The sequence below is a fragment of the Panthera uncia genome, chromosome D4 (assembly GCF_023721935.1).
Source record: "Panthera uncia isolate 11264 chromosome D4, Puncia_PCG_1.0, whole genome shotgun sequence".
Lineage (NCBI taxonomy): Eukaryota > Metazoa > Chordata > Mammalia > Carnivora > Felidae > Panthera > Panthera uncia.
In genome coordinates this window covers 84,493,558-84,515,548 of record NC_064807.1, presented here as the reverse complement: position 1 = coordinate 84,515,548, position 21,991 = coordinate 84,493,558, and the positions used below count along the sequence as shown (strand labels likewise).

Sequence of the window (21,991 nt, the reverse complement as noted above, 5' to 3'; positions counted from 1 at the left end):
ATTCTGTCCCTGGAAGGTTGGATGTGGATGGAAGGGAAGGGCAGGGTCCTGAGTGAGGCTAGGGTGGGAATGGGGGTGGGGGAATGAAGGACAGTGGGGAGTCAGGTACCTGCCAGACCTGGGTCCTCTGCACCCCTCTGGCCATCCAGATCCCCAGAGCAGCAGCCAAGTAGGCCCTGTAGCTCTCCTGTCTGCAGGGCCAAGGTGTCCCCAAGACCCCTCCCTGGAGCCCCTAGAGATGACCTCACCTCTGAGGGCAGGAAGAGGGCTCAGGGCCCTTCAAGGCCTATTCTCCCTGAGCTGGGGGAGCTCTTGGTGGGCTCTCAGGACAAGAGCCACCATCACACCTGTCTTATCAATGTCTGTTCCCTGTGCCTGGGGGCCAGGAGGTGGGTAAGGCCCCCTCGGAGAGGCCCCCCATCTTGGTCTGTGGTGGCCTGCCTCCCCCACCCCGCTGAGGTCTGTACATGCTACCGAGGAGGCAGTGGGGGGTGTGGGAAAGGAGAGCCTGGCAGCAATGCAGGATGGGGGCAGAGGCGGGGGGGGGGGGGGGCTGGCCCGGGCCACCGGGTTACCTTCTTGGTGCACTGTCTAACCGTGCTGATTAGCTCCGAGATAACCATGTCCACACACTTGAGACACGGTTCTCGGATCTTCTTCACCTGCTTTTTCACAATGGTCTCAAAGGCCATGTCTGGGGTAAAGAGCCCCGTTCTGAACGCCCGGAACGGGAGAAGGGCACAGTGTCACAGGCCAGCTCCTACCAGGAGTGCCAGGTCAGGGCCCCACCCCGACCGCCTGAACTCTGCCCTTGGGGTCCTCCCACTACCCCTCTCTGGGCTTCAGTGTCCTCTGTAAAATGGGCAGGAGGGATTTGAATGAAGGACATTCCATGGATGCTCTTTGGGGGCAAGACAAGGTCTGCTTATAATTGTCATGTATGTCCGGCTTGCTCTTAAGATTCTATTCATACAAAAGGTTCTATGGCCAGAAATGGTATGAAAAATGCCAAACTGGGTTCTGTTTAGGAGCCTTTCTGGGAATAAAACATTTTATTTTAAGCTGAGGAGCGATATATATATTTTTTTTCTGTGTCTTGGCCAATGCAGTTATCAGTCTGTAAATTCCATACCAAACCTTGGAATTCAACCTGTATAAAAGCAGGGACATTTTGTCTTGTTCACTGCCTGGCACATAGCAGATGCTTTAAATTTTCGTGTTGAATGAACAGTGTAGATCTGGGTCCTTGAAGGGGGCTAAGCTTTTAAGGAACAATCTTTTTTTCCAGTCCCCCCTTCCTGTTCCAAAGGCAGTGGGGTTAGCTAGAAGGAGGGAAGTGGTGTAGAATGGGGCCCACTTTGGGCTAATGGGACTATGGGAGGATCTGGAGGATTGAGAGGCCCTGTCCTATCATAAAAGGACACAGACCAATACCTCGATGCTCCATCCCAGGCCCTCCCCAGTTGTTTGGCCAGCTGTGTGCAGCTACCTGGATAGGACTGGGGGAAGCTGTCTCATCCTGAGGACAGGCAGGGGCCCAAGCCCAGAGAAGCTTCCCCAGCCACTTATGTCCTGGGCTCTGCCCGCCTGGTCCAGCCTCCAGGCCCTGCTCCCAGGGACAGCAAAGGAGGACAGCAGGTGCGGGGAGGGAGCGGCCCAGGCCTCCCGTCCACCTCCCCCAGCTCGAGCCCGTTTGAGCTGGAAGCCAGAAGGGGTTGAGGGGATTGGGGACCAGAGCTCTTGGTCCTTCCTGAGGGCGGCTCACTTCACCACTCCCTGTGCCGTGGCACCAGAACCCCTGCCTTCCAGGGCTCAGCCCCCTTCCCCAGTCCCAATACGTGCCTAATGCCATGGATATTCTTGATGGCGTAGCTGATCTCTCTTCGGAGCTCCTTCTCATCAAACTCCATCTGTGTAGGAGAGCCAGAGACAGCCGGTCAGGGCCTTCCTCCTCCCTGGAAGGCCAAGACAGACGCCCCACACCCGGGGCTGGGTGCCAGGTCAGCAAAGATATGTGTGAAGGTCCTGGGGGGAGGGTGGTAGTTCTAAGCCTCCCCTCTCCCCCGCCCCCGGGGAGACCATCCTACCTTGACTAGCTCAAAGGGGAAGCGCTCATGGAAGATCCGGTTGATGCGGGCTCCCCCTGACAGTTCATAGGTGTCGATCTGGTCCCCTGAGCCCTCAATGCGCTTCTCAAAGTCCACGGCAAACTGCTGGACCATCCTGGGGGGAGAGTGGTGCGACGTCAGGAGCCTAGTGGAGGGAGCCCTGGGCGAACCCCGCGCTGGAGGGCAGCTCAGTGCCGGGGAGTCAGGAGTTGGGGAGGGCCTCACTGCAGCAGAGCCTTGGTCTTGCGAGCTGGGTCATCAGGCCGGAAGTTCTTGTACTCCTCCACCTCCTTCTCGATGGACAGGAGCTGGCTCTGCAGCTTGTTCCGAAGCCCCGGCAGGGTGTCCCGGATGTGGTTGGTCAGTTGCTGGGGCGGGGATGAGACAAGGGTTAAGGCCATGGGCACCAACACAGATGCCCATGGGGTCCAGGATGCCCAGGGGCGGTGGAGGGGGTGGGGACTGTGGGTGTGGTCAGGTTGAGAGCTTCAGAAGGCAGCCATGACCCTGCCCACTACTGCCCTGCCTACGAGAAGGAAAGCTGCCCAGGGCAGGGCCTGGCATACAGGGGGGTATTAACTAAATTCATAAGCGAATAATACAAGTTTCAACAGAAGCCAGAAGTCTAGATTTTTATTTGAAATTACCTGATTTTTGACTAACAATATTTTTAGACACGATGAGGGCCAAATAAAATCTCTCTGGGACAGGGATGGCTGGGGGGGGCTGTCCCCTTGTACCCTCTGGGTTTAGGCCTCCTGTAAGGTAATTCTCAAGTACTGGGGCTTGCTCTGGCTCGGTCCCCACACACAGTATCTCCCTGAAGCTACACAGGGATCTTATGAAATGGGGCCTTATTCCCATCATCAGGATTTTACAGAAATGGAGGTTCAGAGAGCTCAAGTGTCAGGTCTGTGGCCTCCAGAGTCCCTAATTCTGCCCCTACACCACCCTGCCTTCCCCACTGCCTCCCTTCCATCATCACATACACACATGCCTCAGTTCTGGAAGCCCCATTCCAGATGGAGAAACATCTTAGGGAAGGCCCTGGGATCGCCCATCCCTGTCTCCAGACGAGCCTCTCTCCGTTTCAGAAGGAAGCAAGGTCTTCGGCCAAGTACACTCTAGTGATGGCCCCCAAACCCAAGCCCTTGTCAGTGCCACCCTCCACACAAGGTCTGGGTCTTCTCTCCACCCGCAGGGGCTACAGGGCTCCCTTTCCAGGCCCCTGTCAGGGAAAAGTCAGCAAAGCTCTGGTGCTACCTCACGGTGGGTGGGGCTGTGGGCAAGTTGCTTTGTTTTCTGGGGCTCAGTTCGTACGCACGATGTGGACGCTAACCTCTGTTGGCCACCCTCCCAAAACACATGTAAATGATTCTGTCCTCATGCTGGTTTCCCCAGGCCTGAGCTTCTACCTGGTTGAGGACCTTCTGCAGGTAGGGCGTGCCCATGCGGTCAGCCAAGTGGCGGTAGGACGGATGGGAGAGGAAGAACTTGCGTTCAGCGGCCAAGGCCGCCGTGATGTCCTTCTTGCCATCAATGTCCTTCTGGCTCCGGTTCACCACCCCAATGTAGCCTGTGGAAGGGGGTCCAGGTCAGGGGCAACCAGCCTTGCACAGGGCGGGGTGACAGGGAAGGGCAGTGGAGCGGGTCAGGGGAGGAGCCTGCCTACCTCTGCGCAGGGGGAGCAGTTTGTTCTCCAGCACATCACGGGCATCTGTGCCCTCGTCCATTAGGTCCAGCTTGGTGATGACCCCGATGGTGCGCTGGCCTGAGGGGGAGGGCAGCAGGAGAGGGCCGTCTACACCTGCACTTGCCCTCCCATGGGACCCACATGCACCCCCACTGCCATCCCGCTCCCCACATCTCCCTCCCCACGCCCTCCCTCCCCCACTGCCTGCCTCTGCTCTTCCGCCTCATTCATTCTTCACAGAGCAGCTCCCTCCGCCTGGCACTGAGGGTAGACCCCCAGGGCCTTGCACTTCTGCTGCCCTTAGGAACCTACCCTGGGGGTCCACCTCCTTGGCAACCTTCAGAGCATCGGAGTTGGCCAGGTCGGAGTTGGCCGGGGATACAGCCAGGATGAGGCAGTTCTCTTTGGTGACGAACTGCATAAGCATGTCCCGGATCTGGAACTCGATGTCAGGAGGTTGGTCCCCCACCGGGACCTTGGTCATTCCGGGCAGGTCCACCAGTGTCAGGTTCAGCACTGGACAGGGCGGCGAGAGGGCGGGCTCAAGGCGAGGGGCGTGGCCGTGGGCGGGCGGATTAAGGAACAGGGCCGGGTTTAGAGAGGATCCATTTGGGAGTTTGGCGGCAGGTGGACGGGATTAGGGAAACGCGGGGCCAAAGCGGCGGCCCGTTAAAGGCGTGGCCAGGGGTGGGCGGAGTCATGGCAGGGTGGAGCTTGGGGGTAGGACGGGCAGAGGAGGGGTCGCTGTGGGGGCGGAGTCTGCAGGAGGCGCGGAGCCCGCCTTAGGAGGAACGAGCAAGGGGGCGTGGCCAAGACTCAGTCCCGGGGGCGGAGCTAAGCGAGGGAGCCAGGAGGCCGGGGGCGGGGCCACGTCTCCTCACCGTGCGGCGAGTAGACGCGGAGGTTGATCGGCACCGGCGAGATGCCCTTGTTAGTGCCAGTGACTCGGTCGGTCTCAGCCTCGATCTCCAGACGCACCTCCTCAAAGTCGGTGAATTTCTTCCCCTTGCAGTGCAAGAATTCGGCATATTCTGCCCCCAAAGTGTGGGTGGGGTGGAGGGAAGAAGGGTAGATGGGTAAGCATCTTAGCCCGGAACCCACCTGGGACCCATCTTCCACTGGGAATAGACCCCCACACACCCCCAAATACCGCCTTCTCTTCCCTCCCTCTCCACAACAACGCCAGGTCTAACGTTATGCATTTTTGTTCCCCACTGTCCTGGTGGGGAATCTAGGGCCAAAGTCACACAGCAAGCAAGTTCAGCGGCTAGGTTGGACTCCTCCCTGGGGGATAGGGTGGGGGACTGAAGAGGCCCGGTGGGGATGCTCGTGGACGAAAGCGCGTACCTGTGGTGGCATTGACCAGCTGCAGGACCAGGGGGCGTCGGGTGACGATGCCTGACCCTCGGGGCAGGAAGTCTCTGCAATGAGTTGGGAGTGAGAGGAGGGTCAAGGCCTGTCCCAGGGGCACCTGTCCTGCCACCGGGAGCTCCAAAGCTCTCCTAAAGTGCCCACTACACCTTAGCCTTAGGGTTTCAGGTCACTAAGGGGAGATGACAGGCAAGAAAGGTGGAAAGAACCTCCCCCATGTACCCTGGGTCACAGATTTATGCGTGTGAGCTGCCAGGAGACAAGACTAATAACTCCCAGATTTCTCTCAGGTATGCTCTGTGTTGCTTCTGGGCCAACAAGTCCCTGCCTCAACCCAGGCACTGCCATTCAATTGAGGCGCAGGGTACCCCACATGCCCAAGTGTCCAGTGGCCACAGAGTGCATCTCAAGGAAATGGAGCTGCACCTTCTTCCCTCCCTTCCGCTGTGGGGAAAGGCAGCATCTCACTTCCCCTTCCCAGGGCCCCATCTGGCTGGGGTTGAGGATGAGGGGGGCATGGGGGAAAGGAGGAAGCAAGGACAAGAATTCATGCTTCTTAAGTGCCTACTGCATGCCAGGCTCTTTGTGGGCAATCTCTCGTGATATTGCCTTGTGAGGTAGGTGCCATTATTATTATTTTTATTTTAAATATTTATTTATTTATTTATTTATTTATGGAAGAGCGCAAGCCAGGGAGGGGCAGAGAGAAGGGGAGAGAGGATCCAAAGTGGGATCTGTGCTGACAGGCTGACAGCAGTGAGCCCAGTGTGGGGCTTGAACTCACGAACTGTGAGATCATGACCTGAGCTGAGGTCAGATGCTCAACCCACTGAACCCCTCAGGCGCCCCGGTAGGTGCCATTATTATCCCCATTTTGCAGATAAGGAAACTGAGGCTCAGAGGTGTTTAGGTTGCACAGTCAGTATCTAGCAGAGCAGACCCTGGGTGCAGATCTGTTTGACTCTGCAGTGAGGGCTCCTTGCCCTTCAGTCCCCTGAAGACCCAGTCTTTGAAGGACTGGACCTGAGCTTCCCAAAGTCGCCCCTTGCCCTAGACCTGATGTCTATACCTCAGATTTCTGCTTGTGCCAGTGTGAACCTCAGCAGTCCTTTTGGCTAACCCTTGTGGGTGGATTCTCTGTCCTGTCAGCTCTTCTCATATCCCCGCCTGCCCTTGGCCCCACCCAGGCCAGCACAAGCATGAGGGTGGGCACCTCTTCAGGGACCAGGCTGTCAGAACTGCAGTCACGGGATCCTCAGGACCCAGGAAAGGGGGAGCAGGCTACAGCCTGAGGGGACCATAGGGCTCCAGCTGGCCACCTCATTCATGGAGAGGCACATGGAGGCCCAAGAAGGGGAAAAGACACATTCAAGTTCCTATAGGACCTGGACAGAGCCCGAGAAGAACCCAGGCCTCCTACCCCCAGCTCAGAGCCTGACCGGGACCACACAGCTTTTTCCCCCGGCCCCCACTCCCTAGCCTGGAGGGTCCCGGGCACAACAGAGTAGGCCCAGGCTCCTGGGTTCAAGGTCTCTTCTTGGGCCCTGGGGAGGACTCTCTCATCCTGTTCTCACCCTGCCCCTCCTTTGGGGAGGTTAGAGGCTAATAGGGAGGAGTCAGCCACTTCAATGAGGAAGGAGAAGGATGATGAATCCTGGATTTATTCATTGTTTCCAGGTGCTAGGCAAGCACTTTTCATTTTTGCAAGACTAAGCCTCTGAAGGGCAGGACTGGCGTCTTTCTGTCCACCACTGTATCCCACTGTCCAGCCCAAGGCTTAGCACCCAAGAGGTACTTAATAAACGTTGACTGAAATCCCCAGGTCCTCAAAACAGTGCTCTGATATGGAAATTGCTTTACAGATGAGGCATCTGAGGGTCAGAGAGGTGAAGGGACTTGTCAAGGTCATCCAGATGGGAATGGCAGAGCTAGGATTCAAACCCAAGGGTCTGTTGGGCCCCAGAGCCTGGGAACTTCCCTGTCAAAGTGTGCTGCTCCTTCAATCCAAGAAGCCAGACGTGGCTTTTTATGTAATTCAATTAAATTCAGTCTAGAACATATTTGGGAGCAGCTGCTCTGTGCCAGGCCCTGTGCTGGGCCCTGGGGAAGCGAGATGATGAGTCAGACCGCTCCCTACCCGGAGGAGGAGCTCACAGTGTGGTGGGAGAGACAGACAAGTAAACAGATAATGCAATACAGTGTGACATGTGCTGGGACGGAGGTGCACCAGTCAGCAGAGAGAAGGAGGGGATTAACGGGGGTGGGGGGGTTCCTGTCTCTATCTCTGCCATCCTTTACTCATTCCTTTGGGGGGGGGTGACCCTCTAGTATTTGGGATCCCCCAGGGCTGTGGAGATAGGACATCTGTTCTCAGAGGCTGGGTTTGGGTTGGGCTTGGGGGCCTGGGGTCCACCCTTTTCCCCACCCGCTCCTCACCCAGCGATACCATGGCAACAGTAGTTGCCATGGAAACTGCAGGAGGGGCTGGAAAGGATGGGACTCCCCACAGAAAGCCCCCCACGCAGAGACATGGACCTTCCCTGGAGCTCTTCCCTGAGAGGCCTCCCCTGCACAGATGGGCCCACTTGGTCCCTGCCGACCTGCAGGTCAGAGGTCAACGAGGTGCCACCTAGAGGGTACGGGAGCGGCGCCCAGGGCCCAGCTGGAAGGGTGGTCGGGGTCTGGGCCAGCCTGCCCCAAGTCACTGCCTCCCCAGGGCTACTTAAGGGACAAGCAGCTTAAGGGAAGCAGAGATTAGAGGGGCAGGGCTATGTGTGGGAGTAGAGCCCCTCCTCAGACCAGGATCTCGTGCGGCCAGGGTGGGGATGGAGGTGCCTGGGTGGGGGGAGAGGCCCCGTCTCTATCACGGCCCAGGTTCTCAGAGTGAGGCCCTCATATGGCCTGCACTCGAATCCCTGGGCTCGAATCCCGCCTTGGCCATTCTGCCGCCTGGTGCCCTTGGGCAAGGTGTTTCACTCTCTGGGCCTCAAAGCCCTCAGCTGCAAACTGGCCTTATAGAAACCGGGCATTATCCTCTAGCACACATGGGCTGCAAGAAGGCCCAGCAGCCTCGGCGGCGGGGGGGGGGGGGGGGGGGGCAGGGGCATGGAAAAAGTGTCGCCTGGGTCTGGTACACAGTAGGTGCTCAGCAGCCCCCTCTCTAGGAGGGTTCCCAAATGTCACCAAGGAACACAGATCCCACAGAACCCTCTGACGGCCTCCTCCAGGCACGACTCGGATCTCTGGACTCTGACCACGAAATGTTAGATGGAAATGATGAACACTGAGGAGAAGTTTTCAGAGACCATGTCATTCCCCCATTATTGTCCAGAGGTGGGGACAGAGGCCCAGAGAGGGGCAGGGAGGTGCAATGAGGGAGGAAGTGGCCTATCGGGGCTCAGGGCTCCAGGCCCGGGCAGGTGCAAAGAGCGCCAGCGGGTTCGCACGTCCAGACTGTGAGCTCCTTTCTTCCCGCTGGACTCCTGCCCTCACCAGAGGCCTGGCACATAGTAGGTGCTCAGGCGATGCTCAAAGGACCAAGCATGGCTAAACAGCTCCATGGCTCCTGCTTCTCACCTGGACACACTGTCCCACAGCGCTCTGATAAAGTGGGGGTTCGGGCCTGATCTGGCCTCCGGCCAGCGCCACCCTGCACCTCCCACCCAGCTCCTGCTTAGGCTGAGGGAGGACAGAACAGGTGCCCGGAGAAAAGCGTGCTGGGCCCACCAGCCTCGGGGGCCACGTGGGAGGGGTGCGTGGTGGCATGCCAGCTCTCCCTGCTCATTCTGGACAGATGGTGGCTTCCCGAGGAGGCCTTGCCTTGCCATCTGCAGAGGCACCTTCAAACCTGAAGCACAGGGAGGATGAAATGCACACCCCTCAGGACCTCCGAGCGCCGCACGCTCCCTGCCTGATTTGGTGCTGTCATGCCCAGAGGGGTCCGGAGAAAGTACACCAAGCGTCCAAAGTGACCCTCCCCTACTCTACTCTCATACCTGAGATCTGTGGCCAGAGCTCAGGGACCCTGCTTCCCCCGTCCTGTGGAATGCAAAAACCACCAGAAAGCGGCATGTTTGGTCTGTACCCAGTCTTGCTTCTAAGCCTCCTGTTTCCTGGGCTTGGCCCGGCGTTGAATGTCAGCTGCCACTCAGGAGCTGTGTGGTTGTAGACACATGGCTATACCTCTCTGAACCTCAGTGTCCACATCAGTAAAATGGGTTGCTGTGAGGCTTATATAACTTGAGGCCTGAATCAATGGTAGCTATTATGGTTATAAATAATATAACTTGTCGAGCAAGCTGGGAACACGGGCTGGGCTCCCACCAAATGATGCAGCAGGGAGGAAGTTGGAAGGTGGGTCTCCCGGGGGCTGGCTGGAAGAGTGGGCGGGTGGGCCAGGATATTTCCAGCCAAATCTTGCCCCTGAAAGCGGAAGGTAAGGGAGGCGGGCAGGCTCTGCGGTGCCCTCTGAAGCACGGAGCTGGGGTGGAGGCGAGGAAGCGGGTGGGCCAAGAAATACAGTTGGGAGGAGGTGAGGCCGCCTCCAGGCAAGAAGTCCCTCTCTGTTCCCATTATCCCAGGAGGCCCCAGGCATGCCCACATCACACAGCCTGTGAATTTCCAGCTGCGGTTTGAACATTTCAGGGCAGTCCTGGCCTGGCTTCTCCTGATGCTCTGATGTCCTGAGAGCAGGCACCGGGCTGCTCCTGTTTACCAGTGTCCCCAGCCCCCAGCATGGAGCAGGGCAGGTAGCTGGCACTCGAGGTAGCCCAGCTGGCCAAAAGAATGATTTGAAGACGAGCTTCTCCAGTTTTCCCACCATCACCCTCATTGTAGAGGTGTGGAAACTGAGGCACAAGGCGGGAAAGAGTGTTGTCCAAGACCACAGTGCAAGTTGGTGACTGGGTAGGACTGGCACGCGGGGGTCTGGACTCTGAGTACACACTCTCCCCTCAGCAACCACTTTCCCTACTAAAAAAAATCCATGATCTTTCCTTTCTCCTCCTTCCCTCCTTCATCCCTTCTTTCCCTCCTTTCCAGTGTTGATGACTTTATATTTTCAAGATGGAAATAGATTTCTGTTTTGCCTCCTACTTATAAAAGTCGTATGTTCTCCCTTTGAAAACATATTCAGAAAATACACAAAATGTTTAAAAATAAAGCGCAACCATCACCCCAACACCTGGGGCTCTCCATTGTAAACATTTTATCATTTACAATAGTAATCATGGCAAACACTGATGGATCGGGCACTGCTGGTCAGGGGCTCTGCCAGGCACTTGAAAATCTGCATCATCACGAGGCTTCTTTTTGGGGTGATGGAAGTGTTTTAAAATTAGATTGTGATGATGGCTGCACAACCGTGTAAATGCACTAAAAATCATCGAGCTGCGCACCACAAACAGGTGAATTTTATGGCATGCAAGCTGTACCTCAATAAAGCTGTTTAAGAAATCTCCACCCGCTTTTATCTTTAAGATTTTATTTTTAAGGAATCTCTCCACCCAACGCGGGGCTTGAACTCACGACCCTCGGATCAAGAGTCGCATTCTTTACTGACTGAGCCTGCTTAGGTGTCCCCTGCATCCTCTTGATTGCTCCTTGCAAGGCTGGGTGAGGCTGGTGGGACGGGAGACGAGGTCAGGTACCCCTCACGTGCCCATACATGCATCGGCCGCCGGTGACACTTAAGTAGAGGCTCTGTTTGCCTAACAGCTCATCAAGGACATTCATCAAGTCATCCAATATGGAGCTACATCTGGATGCTCATTTCTTATCACCAGCAGCTTGATGTGAAAGTATCGTAGCACTACCACTAAATTATTTCCCTGCTCCGCACCTCAGTTTCCCCATCAGTGAAATGGGCACAACCCAGCAGCTCCCTCCTAGGGCTGCTGAGATCCCTGCTGTGGGAGGGTCTAATGGAGGGTGTCCATTGGTGGTGCCACACGAGCCATCTGGTGCTTGTAGGCGAGGTGCCTTGTGTGTGTGCTAGGGAGCATTTCACTCCTTCAGATTTGGGACTCGGGTCAGAGGTGAGTGCGCATTCACCTGCTGAGATTTTTCTCCCCATCCTGGCTGGTGGCCTCAGTCCCCTGTGCTCAGACCAGACACACCTGAGCCAGAGTCATGAAAGGGTTGGGGCACTAATAAACAGGTAAAATGTCCCTGGTAACTGCGGTTGGAACCGCTGTTGGCTAGGAGCCCTCTCAGCCCAAGGCAGTGGCCTCGCTCTTCCTCCGCAGCCCCTCATCGTGGGAGAAAACTGAGCCCTACCCCACACACCGAGGGTCAGGTCACAGGGGAGAGGGTGGTCAGGGAAGACATCCTGGAGGAGGTATTGGCTGATGTGAGACTTTGAGGATGAGCCAGTGAAGGAGGAAGACGAAGGCACGGTGAAGGTGAGGACCCATTTTTTCCCATGAACTGTAAGCTACGAGGGCGCACCTGCAGGGAGAGGCTGGACGGGAAGCGAGGCTGGGTAAGGCAGGCAGGCCTCAGGGGCCCAAATCGGGAGCAGGAGCGAGGGCTCTGTCTGGAGGGCAGGGGCCAAGGAGGGCGTTAAGCGGAGGGGATCAGATTGGGAGGCCACAGAGAGTTCCATGCTGCCGGGTGGAGGATGGGTTGGGGGTACGAGAGAAGGCTGCCCCAGGAGCTAAGACAAAGGAGGCGGCAGCTGAGATACAGAGAGGTGGGTGGGCCGGGGGCCGGATCCACAGGGTTTGGGCCCGACTCGCGTGGGGAGGATGACACAGGAGGGGAGGCCGGTCCAGGAGCCTTTGGCCAGGGCAGTGGGAAGATGCCACTTCCTTAAACGCCCTCCGAGGCCAACAGTCCTTTTCTCTGGTGCCTGTAGTAATTAATCCCAAGTTGCCAGAGCTGCCTTCCCCGTACAGCTCTTGCTCCTTTCTTGGATTCCGGTCCGGGGAGGGGTAAGGGTCCAGAGAGACAACCAGGGAGAGCAGAGGGGAAGCTGAGGGGTGTGACACGTACCCACACGGGTGGGGGTGAAGACGGTGGACGCTGACCCAGAGGCAGGAGACCGGGGCAGTTTCCTGTCCTGCCTCTAATTCCAGTGCTGTGGGGCTTCAGGCAGGTCCCTACCCTCTCTGAGCCATCTTGCCATTTGAAAACCCGGGATGATAGTCTGCCTCTCCTACTAACGGGCTGTTGGTTCCAAGAAAATAATGAGCACTGCCCTTGGACGTGGGGAATCAGGGCCCCTGCCCAGTCCTTTAGGGGGGTCGCTTTTTGGATCTCTAGAGCAAGGGGCCCCCAGGGGCCGAGGGTCCCAGCTGGAGCCTATGTACCCTTCCTAGGCCACACTGGCGTGTTCTGGAATTTCCTGTCAGTCTCAAGCCCTCCCTCAGGGTCTGACCTAACTGTTAGGGGCAGTCCCAGGCCCAAGGGGGGATCCTTTCTGCTACCACAGATAGAGCTCAGATGTGAGGGCTGGGTGTCCACATGGGAGCCCAGGAGGCCCCTTGTGGTGCAGGCTGGAGTAAGAGACAGGGGCAGGTCGGGGAGAGGGGCCACCTGTCCCCACACTCTACCTCCCATCGCGGAGCTCTGAGGAGCCTGAAATTCTAATTCAAACCCGGTCGGCCAGGTCGTTCTGAAGGTGTGTTTGCCAAGGTGGGAGGACAGAGTGTATCGTATTCAGCAATCCCTTCGCTTGATTTGTAACTGGAATATTTAGACATATGGCACGTGGGCCTCCCTTCCCTCTCTTGTTTCACGCCTGATAACACTGTGCCCTAGACCGGCCTCCTCCGCAAAGGCCCCCCTGCATCCCCTCCCCCGAGGTTCTGACCCTCTGACCCTGGCCAAGGTCTGGGAAACTCGATTCTATTGGAGCCGGGATCAGATGCTGTCTGCCAGAGTCACCTTTCATGCCTGACTCCTTGGGGGCCACTGGGTAGGGTGGGGGTTTGGAAAAGGTGTTCTTTGGCCTGGTCTCACTGGGGCCTCCACTCCTCACTCGGTGACACTGCTGTTTGTCTGGCTTCTCGAACCCACGGGGGGCTCTTTCCCTCCTTGGGCCTTTGCTCAGGTGGGACCCTGAACCTGGAGTGTGTTCACCCCTTTGCCTGACCGGGTCCCTTTCTTGTTCATGTCCAGCCTCAATGGCCACCTCCTCGGGGGTCCACACAACAAAAGAGCTCTTTGTGTCATCTAGTGTCTGTCTGTCCTGCTCAGTTGTGAACTCCCACCCCCCACCCCCCAGCCCCCAGAGAAGGGATGGGTCCTGCTTGCTCACAGCTGTATCCCTAGGGCCTGGCACACTGTAAGTGCCCAGCAAACGTCAGTCCCCTCCGTCCCCTCCAGTCAGTGACTTTCTACCTACGATGTCTCAGATATCCCCTAATCCTCTTTGGCCTCAGTCTCCAAATCTGGGAAATGGAACCATTCAAGAGGGGCTCTCAGAGGCCAGAGACCAGCACCAAGCCTGTGCTGGGCTGAGAACGTAGAGGAAGGGGCAAGGAGGTTGGTAGGAGGCAGGGAGCCTGAGCAGGGGTAGAGGCAAGAGGCACTAGGGAAACCCAACACCTTGCCTCTCAGAGCCGCCTCCTGGCAGAAGCCCACCCACCAGACACCCTGCCCTCCCTGCACCCCGGCCTCCCAGCTGGTTCGGATGGAACAGAACGGGCACGTCCTCTGTGCTAGGCCTTACCCTGAGTGTTTTGTGGGCATTATCTCAACACTCGGCACAGTCCCATGGGGGAGGTGCTATTATTATCCCCATTTTGCCGATGAGGAAAGAGCAGCTGAGCAGGGTTTAAGAAACATGTCCAAGGTCACTCAGCTTATAAGTAGTAGAGCCGAGCTACAAACCCAGGGTCGATTCCAGAGCCCGAGCTCTCAGCCCCTCTGCCACATTCGCACCGGCCTTGGCCTCCCCAGGGACCAAGAGGGGAGGAAGGGGGGCCACTATCCACTTGTCCAGTTGACCGGGCACCAGAGCGAGGGGAGCAGAGCCTGAAAGCTTGCCCCGGGACACCCCGCTCTTGGGACTGGACAGGTGTCACAGGGAGGGGGCACGTAGCCAGGGGCAGACAGAGGGTGGCCCGGGGCAGCAGGCATCTGCTCACAAAATGCTGGGGTGTCTTGGGCCCCCCGCACCCCTCTGTCTGCACTTACCCCGAGATGATCTCATCTACTCCCATGGGTTTAAATCTCACCTCTACTGGGACTTCCAAATTTACATTTCCAGCCCGCCTTCCCCTGAGCTTCAGGCTTGCATCACCACACGGCCCACCTTACACTTCAGACTGAACATGTTCAAAAGCAAGCTCCCGATCTTACCCCCGTGCCTGCTCCTCCCGTCCTCCGATAATGGCACCAACACCCACCCAGAGTCAAAGACACTGATGTCAGCCTTGAGTCCCCTTTCTTCACCCTCCCCATCCCCATCCCAGCAAGTCTTGTGGGGACTCCCCTCCAAAATGTCCCCTGAAGCCCACCATTCTCCGCCTCCCCACTGTGAGAGCCCTGGGCCAGGCTCCCCGACGGCTCTGGCTCACCGCAGCAGCCTCCTCCCCTGTCCCTCACCCCCTCCCCAACTTACACACTTGCTGGAGTCAGCTCAAGGCGCTCTACTACTTAAAAGCTTCTGGCAATAATTAAAATGCACCCAACTCCACATCGTAGCCTCAGGGCCTTGTAGACCCACCCCCTGCCCATCTCTCTCTGATGCCATGTTGCCCTTGCCCACCAAACAACCAGCTACCGTGGCTCCTTTCTGTTCTTTGAACACACCAAATGTATTAGTGCCCCAGGGCCGTTGCCTTTGCTCCCTCCGCCTAGAATGCTTCTCCGTCCCATGGCTTCTCATCTCAGATGCTACCCCCTCCTAGAAACCTTCTCTGACCTCCCTGTGGAAAGCGGCCCTTCTTCCTTCCACGGGACTGACCACATTCTCCGGTTGCCTTCTTCATATACCTGTCCCTGTGTTTACTATTTCAGAGGTTTCCCCCTCTGGAATGCAAAGCTTTTGTCTTTTCCACCCTGGAATCTCCAGTGCTGTGACACTGTGGACACTCTACGAATGTCCGAGTGACTAAATGAATTAGCCTCAGTTTCCCCTTCTTTCAAAATGGGATGAAGAAAGAGCATAGGCCCAGAGAAGTCCTAGCAGCGTCCTGGGCAGCTGCGGGGCCACTTCCGTTGCACAGCTGCCAGCAGGGCCTCCCCCCCCCCGCCCCGGGGTGCCCAGGAGCCCGGGCTGGCCCGGAGCAGCCTCTGCTTCCCCTGGTGCATTTTCCACTTCCTCTCCATGGGGTGTTGGCTCCTGGGAAGCCCCAGGAGGCTGAGCGGCTGTTACCATGCTCACCAGTCTGGGGACCCAGCCCTCGGAGGAGAGGCCGGGAGCCCGTGACGCCCCGCCTATCCTCCTGCAGGGCCACTGTCAGGTGCAGGAGGCATAAGAGGGCCCAGGGCTCCCGGAACAGAGTCCACATCTTGCTCCAGTCAACAAGCTAACAGCGGCTACAGTCAGCTGGGGCCTGGCTGGTCTGCTGGACAGCGAACTCCAGGAAGACAGGGGCCAGGTCTGCCCTAGCACGCATGGGTCCCCAAACCTAACTGACCATCAGCAGCTCCCTCCCAACACGGGCTTTTCCACCCAGGGACTCACCGGAGCCCTGCGCCACCCTCTCAGGAAGGCAGGGCAGCCACTGCCAGTGTTCCCATCCCACAGATGGGGAAAATGGAGGCCCATGCTCCTGCATGTCCCCGTGTCTGGTTCAGGGCCTGGTTCTCGGGGGCTCTTAAGATTGACATTAGGAACCTGGGCTTTGGAATATAATAGATGCTGTCCTTCCTGGCTGTGTGACTCTGGGTCTGTTTCCTCATCTGCAGGATGGGCACCATGGTACCTGCCTCATGGGGCTGTTGTGAGCCGTCCCGAGAAGAATGGTGTGGGGCACGCGAGAAGGGCTCAGCAGATGGGGGCTGAGGTCACCTCCCCCCCACCCCCGCCTCGGCCCAGGGCACACAGCCTGCAATAAGCAGGCGTTCAGCAAATGTTCAATGGATGAAGGTAGGACTATGATCTGTACACGTAAAGTGCTGCATTTCCATGGGTGCCATTAAAGCACTAAGGCCTCTGGGCTTTACTGTCTCCAGAGTCCCCCCACTCCCTCACCCTGACTGCTGGGCCACAGGGAAGGGGCCCATCTGTGTATCTCTTGCCGGTTTGTCTCTGCAGCTCTGGGGGGGGTCACGTGAGCAGGAGGGGGGCTCTGTGGGAGCCGGTCCCCAAGAGACAGACGGCCTCCCCCTCTGCTGACCAGATGGGCCCAGCCGCCCCCAATGGTGGCTTTCCCATGTCTCCCAGATACACTGCTCCAGTCAGAACCCTTCCCTTGAGCCCCAGGGCTGCCCCTGGTCTTCTCAGTCATATGAGGGGCAGGAGCAACCATCCAGTCCAGCTGTCCTCATTAGAGGTGGGGAAACAGGCTCAGAGAGGGCAAGTGATTGGTCTGAGGCGTCACAGCAGAACCTGGCTTGGATCCAGGATGTCTCCTTAGAACCGCTGCCCTCTGAGGGAGGGGCCTCTGCCTCCCTCGCCAGTGGCTTCCTCAGCCTGGAAGGTCACTGGGAGAAAGCTAGGGTTTCTGAAGAAGGTGAGGGAGGGACATGCCAGAGTGCGGAGGCCGGTGTCACTGCCTTCTCCCTGTCTGCCCAGCCCCCCTCCCCCTCCCGGGAGAGCGTCATCCTCTTCTCAGCACGGAAAAGCCATCCCCGCGTCCATTTTATTTGGGGAGCCTGGGCAAGGGGTCACGACCCTACCTGCCCCCCTAAACCCAGGACCTTTTGTCTTTGAGGTTGCCCCCCACTCCCTGCCACCTGGCCCTCCCAGCGCCCTGTGGGATCAGAGGCAGGAGGGGGATTAGGTTCTGCAAATGGCTCCCCCCTCCCCGCCATCCTGCTTCCCTGTCTTAGTCATCTCTGCCCTCCGCCGCCTTCTCCCTCCATTACAAGCCCTCTGCCAGGCCCCGGGGAGAGCGACGGCGGCAAGCGCCCCCCACCCAGGGGCGGCGGCGGAGCCAGCGGCCGGCGGCTCGCAAGAGGATCAGAAGCGGTCTCACCGCCACCCCCATCCTGGTCCTGCAGCTCCCCCGACCCCCCCCCCCCCCCGCCGCTGCGCTGCGCACGGATGGCGGCGGGAGCTGCAGAGGTGTGTGTGTGTGTGTGTGTGTGTGTGTGAGGGGGGAGGCTGTGCCTGGTCCTTGATGCCCGGGGGCTGTGTCCTCTCCCAGGGACACAGCTGGGGAGAGGGTTCCCAGCCTTGGCCCAGGGATCCTCATGGGGGAGGGAGCTGTCTTCCGTGGAGCCCAGGGCCGGGGAGCACTGCCCCTGGGGTGCTGCCCGCTCCGGGGAACGCGGGAGCCGAAGGGAGGCGCTGAGTAATGCAGGCCCCCTTGGTGCCTATACTGGGGGAGGGGGGACCCTTTGCCAGGGTCTCTTAGCAGAGCGCCGTCTTCCCTAAAGGATGTGGCAGAGGAGGGGGGCGTGATACCGTGGCCGGTGGCTTGACGACGTTTGCGGGCAAGCGGGGGGCGCTGCTGCCCCTGAGGGGCTCTCGGGGAGGGGGGGGCCGCCTCCTTCTGGCTGGAGGTGGGGGGCGCGCCGTCCGCGGGTACAGCGCCAAGGGCTGCGAGGTCGCGGTGCCGTCGGGGCTGGGGGGGGTGGGGGGCGGAGGCCCGGGGGCCCGGGCGGGGGGAGTCCCCGCTCCGAGGCGCGCCGCTCCTACCTGCCGACGAAATTCTCGAGCACCGAGCTCTTGCCGGCGCTCTGGCCGCCCACCACGGCGATCTGCGGCAGGTCGAGGTCCGCGTTCTGGCCGATAGCGGAGAAGGCGTCTTGCAGCCGGTTGACCAGCGGGATGAGATCCTCCATGCCGCGGTTCCCCATGGCTGCGGCGGGCCCCGCGGGCTACGATCCGGCCGCCGCTCCGGCTCCCGGCTCCGGCTCCCGGCTCCGGCTCCGGCTCCGGCTCCGGCTCCGCCGCTGCAGCCGCGCGCTCCGACTGCCTGTGCCGCGGACCCCCCGCCCCTCCGGGAGTGGATCGGAGCTCTGCGTCAGGATGCCGCCAGAGGGCGCCCACGGCGCTGCGGGATGGCAGTCGTGCGCAGGTGCAGCCTGCGGCACCATGGGGATTGTAGTTTTCTTCATCTGCGGGTTTGGGGCGCTGGAGCCGTGTCTGGCGGGGGGGCTCTGATGCTGCAAAGCGGTATCATTCCTGGAAATGGGCGAGGTGTACCCCTAGTGCCGGGCCTCTTGGATAATGGTCATGGCTGTCTCACTCAATCTTACAGATGAGGAAACTGAGGCTTGGAAAGAGATGGGTCTCCTTCAAGGTCACAGTATCCTGACCTGGAGTTCCACTTGGCCTTATTGCTTTCTTCTACTCTGGGTTCTGATACTAATTCATGGCGGCATGCCCCTGCCCGCCTTTGGGTTTCAGTTTCCCTGTTTCTAGAAGGAGAAAGAACATTAATTCAACAAATATTTACTGAGCACCTACCAAAACCCAGTCCCTGTTGTAGGCAGTAGAGATACAGCAGTAAACAAGACCAACAAAGTCTCCACCCTTACAGATCTTACGTTGGGTGCTGGAGACAGACAGCAAACGAATAACCAGGTGAATGAAATAGTAATAGTGAAAATAGTTTATACCAATAGTGATGGAAGAAATAAACAGGATGTGAAGAGAGGTACCTGTGTTGGGTGCGCAGGTCTACTTAGCCTGGGAGGAGTTGGGTGGTTCTCTGAAAAGGTGACATTTGAGAAGAGACCTAGATGATGAGAAGGAGCCAGCCACAGGCAGATCAGGAGGGGAGAGCAGGCCAAACTGAATGAACAGCAAGTATAAGGGCCCTGACCCTCGCAAGGCCTTCTTCTGAGAGTGGGGACTTCTTGTCCTAGAGAGTGTCAGACTTTGCCCCAACCCATCGGGGTGCTGGTAAAATTTGGATTTGAATCCAGGACTCCTATCTATCTACCCTATCTATCCCTTTCACACGGAGAGACCAGGGGCCGCAGGCCTAGCCATTCACCTCTGCATTTAAGAAACCTCATTTGGACAGCCCACAAAGAGTCTAGGGAAGAGAGGTCAGCATACCCTGTGCTGCTGGGCATCAGCAGGTCACCCTGTATGTGAATGTGAGGGGTGGGGGTGGGGGCCACTGCTGGGAGGGCAGCGGCCTGGGAATCAGAGACTGTCATTCATTCACCCATTTAATGCCTATTAACTGAGCCAGGCGCTATGCTAGACCCCAGAGATAAAGCAGTAGGCAAAATGAACAAAGTCCTTACCCATACGTGGAAAAAGAGAGAATGAAGCCAATGAATATGACTCTGTCAGATCGTGATGGGTGCTTTGGAAAGTAAGAAAGCTGGGGAAAGTCAGGGGCAGGGGAGTGTTTTTTAGGGTGATGAGCATAAGATTCTGGTACAAATGTAAGCAGAGACCTGAAGGAAGTAAGGAAACGACCCGTGTGGACATCTAGGTGTGGGGGGTGGGGTGGGGCTGGGGGTTCCAGGCAAGCAGAGGAAACTGAACAGACCTTGCCCCAGGAGCCTGGCCTGGGCTTTAGTCAAGCTGTGTGATTCAGGTGCTCACATGTCTCTGGGCCTCAGTTATCTAATCTGGGTAATGGGGATAATGAGAGAATAGAATCCCTGTGAGAGCCTGGCCCTGGCCTGGTGCTCAGGAGAACGTTATTAAACCAGTGCTTTGAGCCCTCCTGGCAGCTGGAGCTTCAGCTACCCACGATGCTCATCTTGAACAGCTGCTTAGAGCCAGCCACTTTATGATGTTCTGAGAACCAGAGAGGGCGGAGAGGAAGCCTGGAGTGGAGCCATTAGTTTGGGGAGGGGGTGCAGTTTACAGATGTCTGCCCGGAGGGGCACCATCATGGCTGGGTTGTTTTCCCTAATTACAGTAGTGAAACTTACTGTAAAAGACTTTACCAAATATTTGAAAGCATCTGGTCATCCTCCCACCCACAGATAACTGTTATTTATAGTTTTAATTATTATTATTTTACAGGGGGGAGAGAGGGGCAGAGGCAGAGAGAGAGAGAGAGAGAGAGAGAGACAGAGAGAGAGAGACAGAGGGAATCTCAAGCAGTCTCCCCACTCAGTGCAGAGCCCAGTTTGGGGCTTGATCCCACAACGCTGAAATCATGACCTGAGCTGAAATCAAGAGTTGGATGCTTAACTGACTGAGCCACCCGGGGGGTCCTTATAATTTTTATAGTGTTTATTCTGTGGGTTTTTCCATATATATTCATTTTATTTGACTTTGTTTTTACAGAAATGGGATCATACTATAGGTCTGGTACTGCTGTATCACTGATGCAGCAAGACCAGCTGCTTGGGCATCACCTGGGGTTTGTCAGAAATGTGGAATCTCAGGCTCTACTCATGATCTGTTGGGTCATAACCTGCGATTAACAAGAACCAAGAGCCCCAAAAGATTCCCATTCCTTCCCCAGATACCCTATTCCTTCAACTCCTATTGAAGTTGGAGAAACTCTGATATATATTATTATATGCACCTTGGGATCGGGTGGGGAGTTGGGGGAGGGTTTTAACAAAATCATTCTATGATTTACCTGGAAAAAAGATGTTATATGATTGGGAATTTGGCAAGACATTTTTTTTTTGTAAAGCATGACAGTGTTGGGGACTTGTGCTATGGAGGCATTAAAATATATTCCAAAACTGTAATAATTACATTATATGGTAGCATCATGGGGAGAGATGGGTAGATTCCTGGAGCAGAATAGGTCTGGACATAGATCTTTGTGAGTCTAAGAGTTCATTACATAATAAAGGTGCAGCTCGAATTAGAGGCAAGAAAGAGGCCTCCAGGTGATGGTACAGCCTCAGACTTCATTTCAGATGCAAGGAGATGGGGTTTCTCTTTTGCCTCAGAATCTAGTCCACTGGGGGGCTTTGCCAGCAAGGTATTGGTTAAAAGCAATTAATACGAGTCTAGTGCTGAACAGGGTCCCCAACGAGTTACCAGCCATTATCTTGTCTGGTCTTCAAGGAGTCAGCACAGAGTCGGATACATTTTTAAAAATTCACTCCCTTCCCATGATAAAGTCATCCAACCCCATCACAGTAAAGTAGAAAAAAGAAAAGTGAAAGCGCTCCACTACACACGTATATTTATTTTTTCCAAAACCAGGATCGTAATTGTGTATACGGTTGTGTAACCTGCTGAGTTCACTTCACATCATATTGTGAGTGTTTACATACCCTTTGAAACACAATTTTTCAAATCAAGTATATATATTTATTTATTTTCAGGAATAGAATTTAGTGATTCGTCACTTACACATAACACCCAGTGCTCATCTCAACCAGTGCCCTCCTTAATGCCCCTCATCCCTTTACCCCTTCCTCCCACCTAACACCCCACTAGCAACCCTCAGTTTGTTCTCTGTATTTAAGAGTCTTATGGTCTGTCTCCCTCTCTGTTTTTATATTATTTTTGCTTCCCTTCCCTTAGTTTCATCTGTGTTTTAAAATTTTTTTAAATGTTTATTCATTTTTGAAAGACAGAGAGAGACAGAGCACAAGCAGGGGTGGGGCAGAGAGAGAGGGGAACACAGAATCCGAAGCAGGATCCAGGCTCCAACCTGCCAGCACAGAGCCCGATGTGGGGCTCGAACTCACGAACAGTGAGATCATGACCTGAGCTAAAGCCGGACGCTCAAACGACTGAGCCACCCAGGTGCCCCATATGTTCATCTGTTTTTATCTTCAATTCCACATCTGAGTGAAATCATATGATATT

General features: G+C 56.7%; 1 protein-coding gene across 1 annotated transcript in view; it reads right to left on the bottom strand.

Moving 5' to 3' along the window:
- DNM1 (dynamin 1) overlaps positions 1-18,242 on the bottom strand; it is a 44,152-nt gene extending 25,910 nt beyond the window's left edge. The window contains 9 exon segments of the mRNA XM_049629616.1: positions 1,843-1,910; positions 2,088-2,223; positions 2,334-2,476; positions 3,524-3,684; positions 3,781-3,879; positions 4,114-4,317; positions 4,683-4,832; positions 5,149-5,222; positions 17,930-18,242. Coding sequence (XP_049485573.1) covers positions 1,843-1,910; positions 2,088-2,223; positions 2,334-2,476; positions 3,524-3,684; positions 3,781-3,879; positions 4,114-4,317; positions 4,683-4,832; positions 5,149-5,222; positions 17,930-18,090 — 1,196 coding nt within the window. The 5' untranslated portion in view covers positions 18,091-18,242.
- Positions 18,243-21,991: the final 3,749 nt, after the last annotated feature.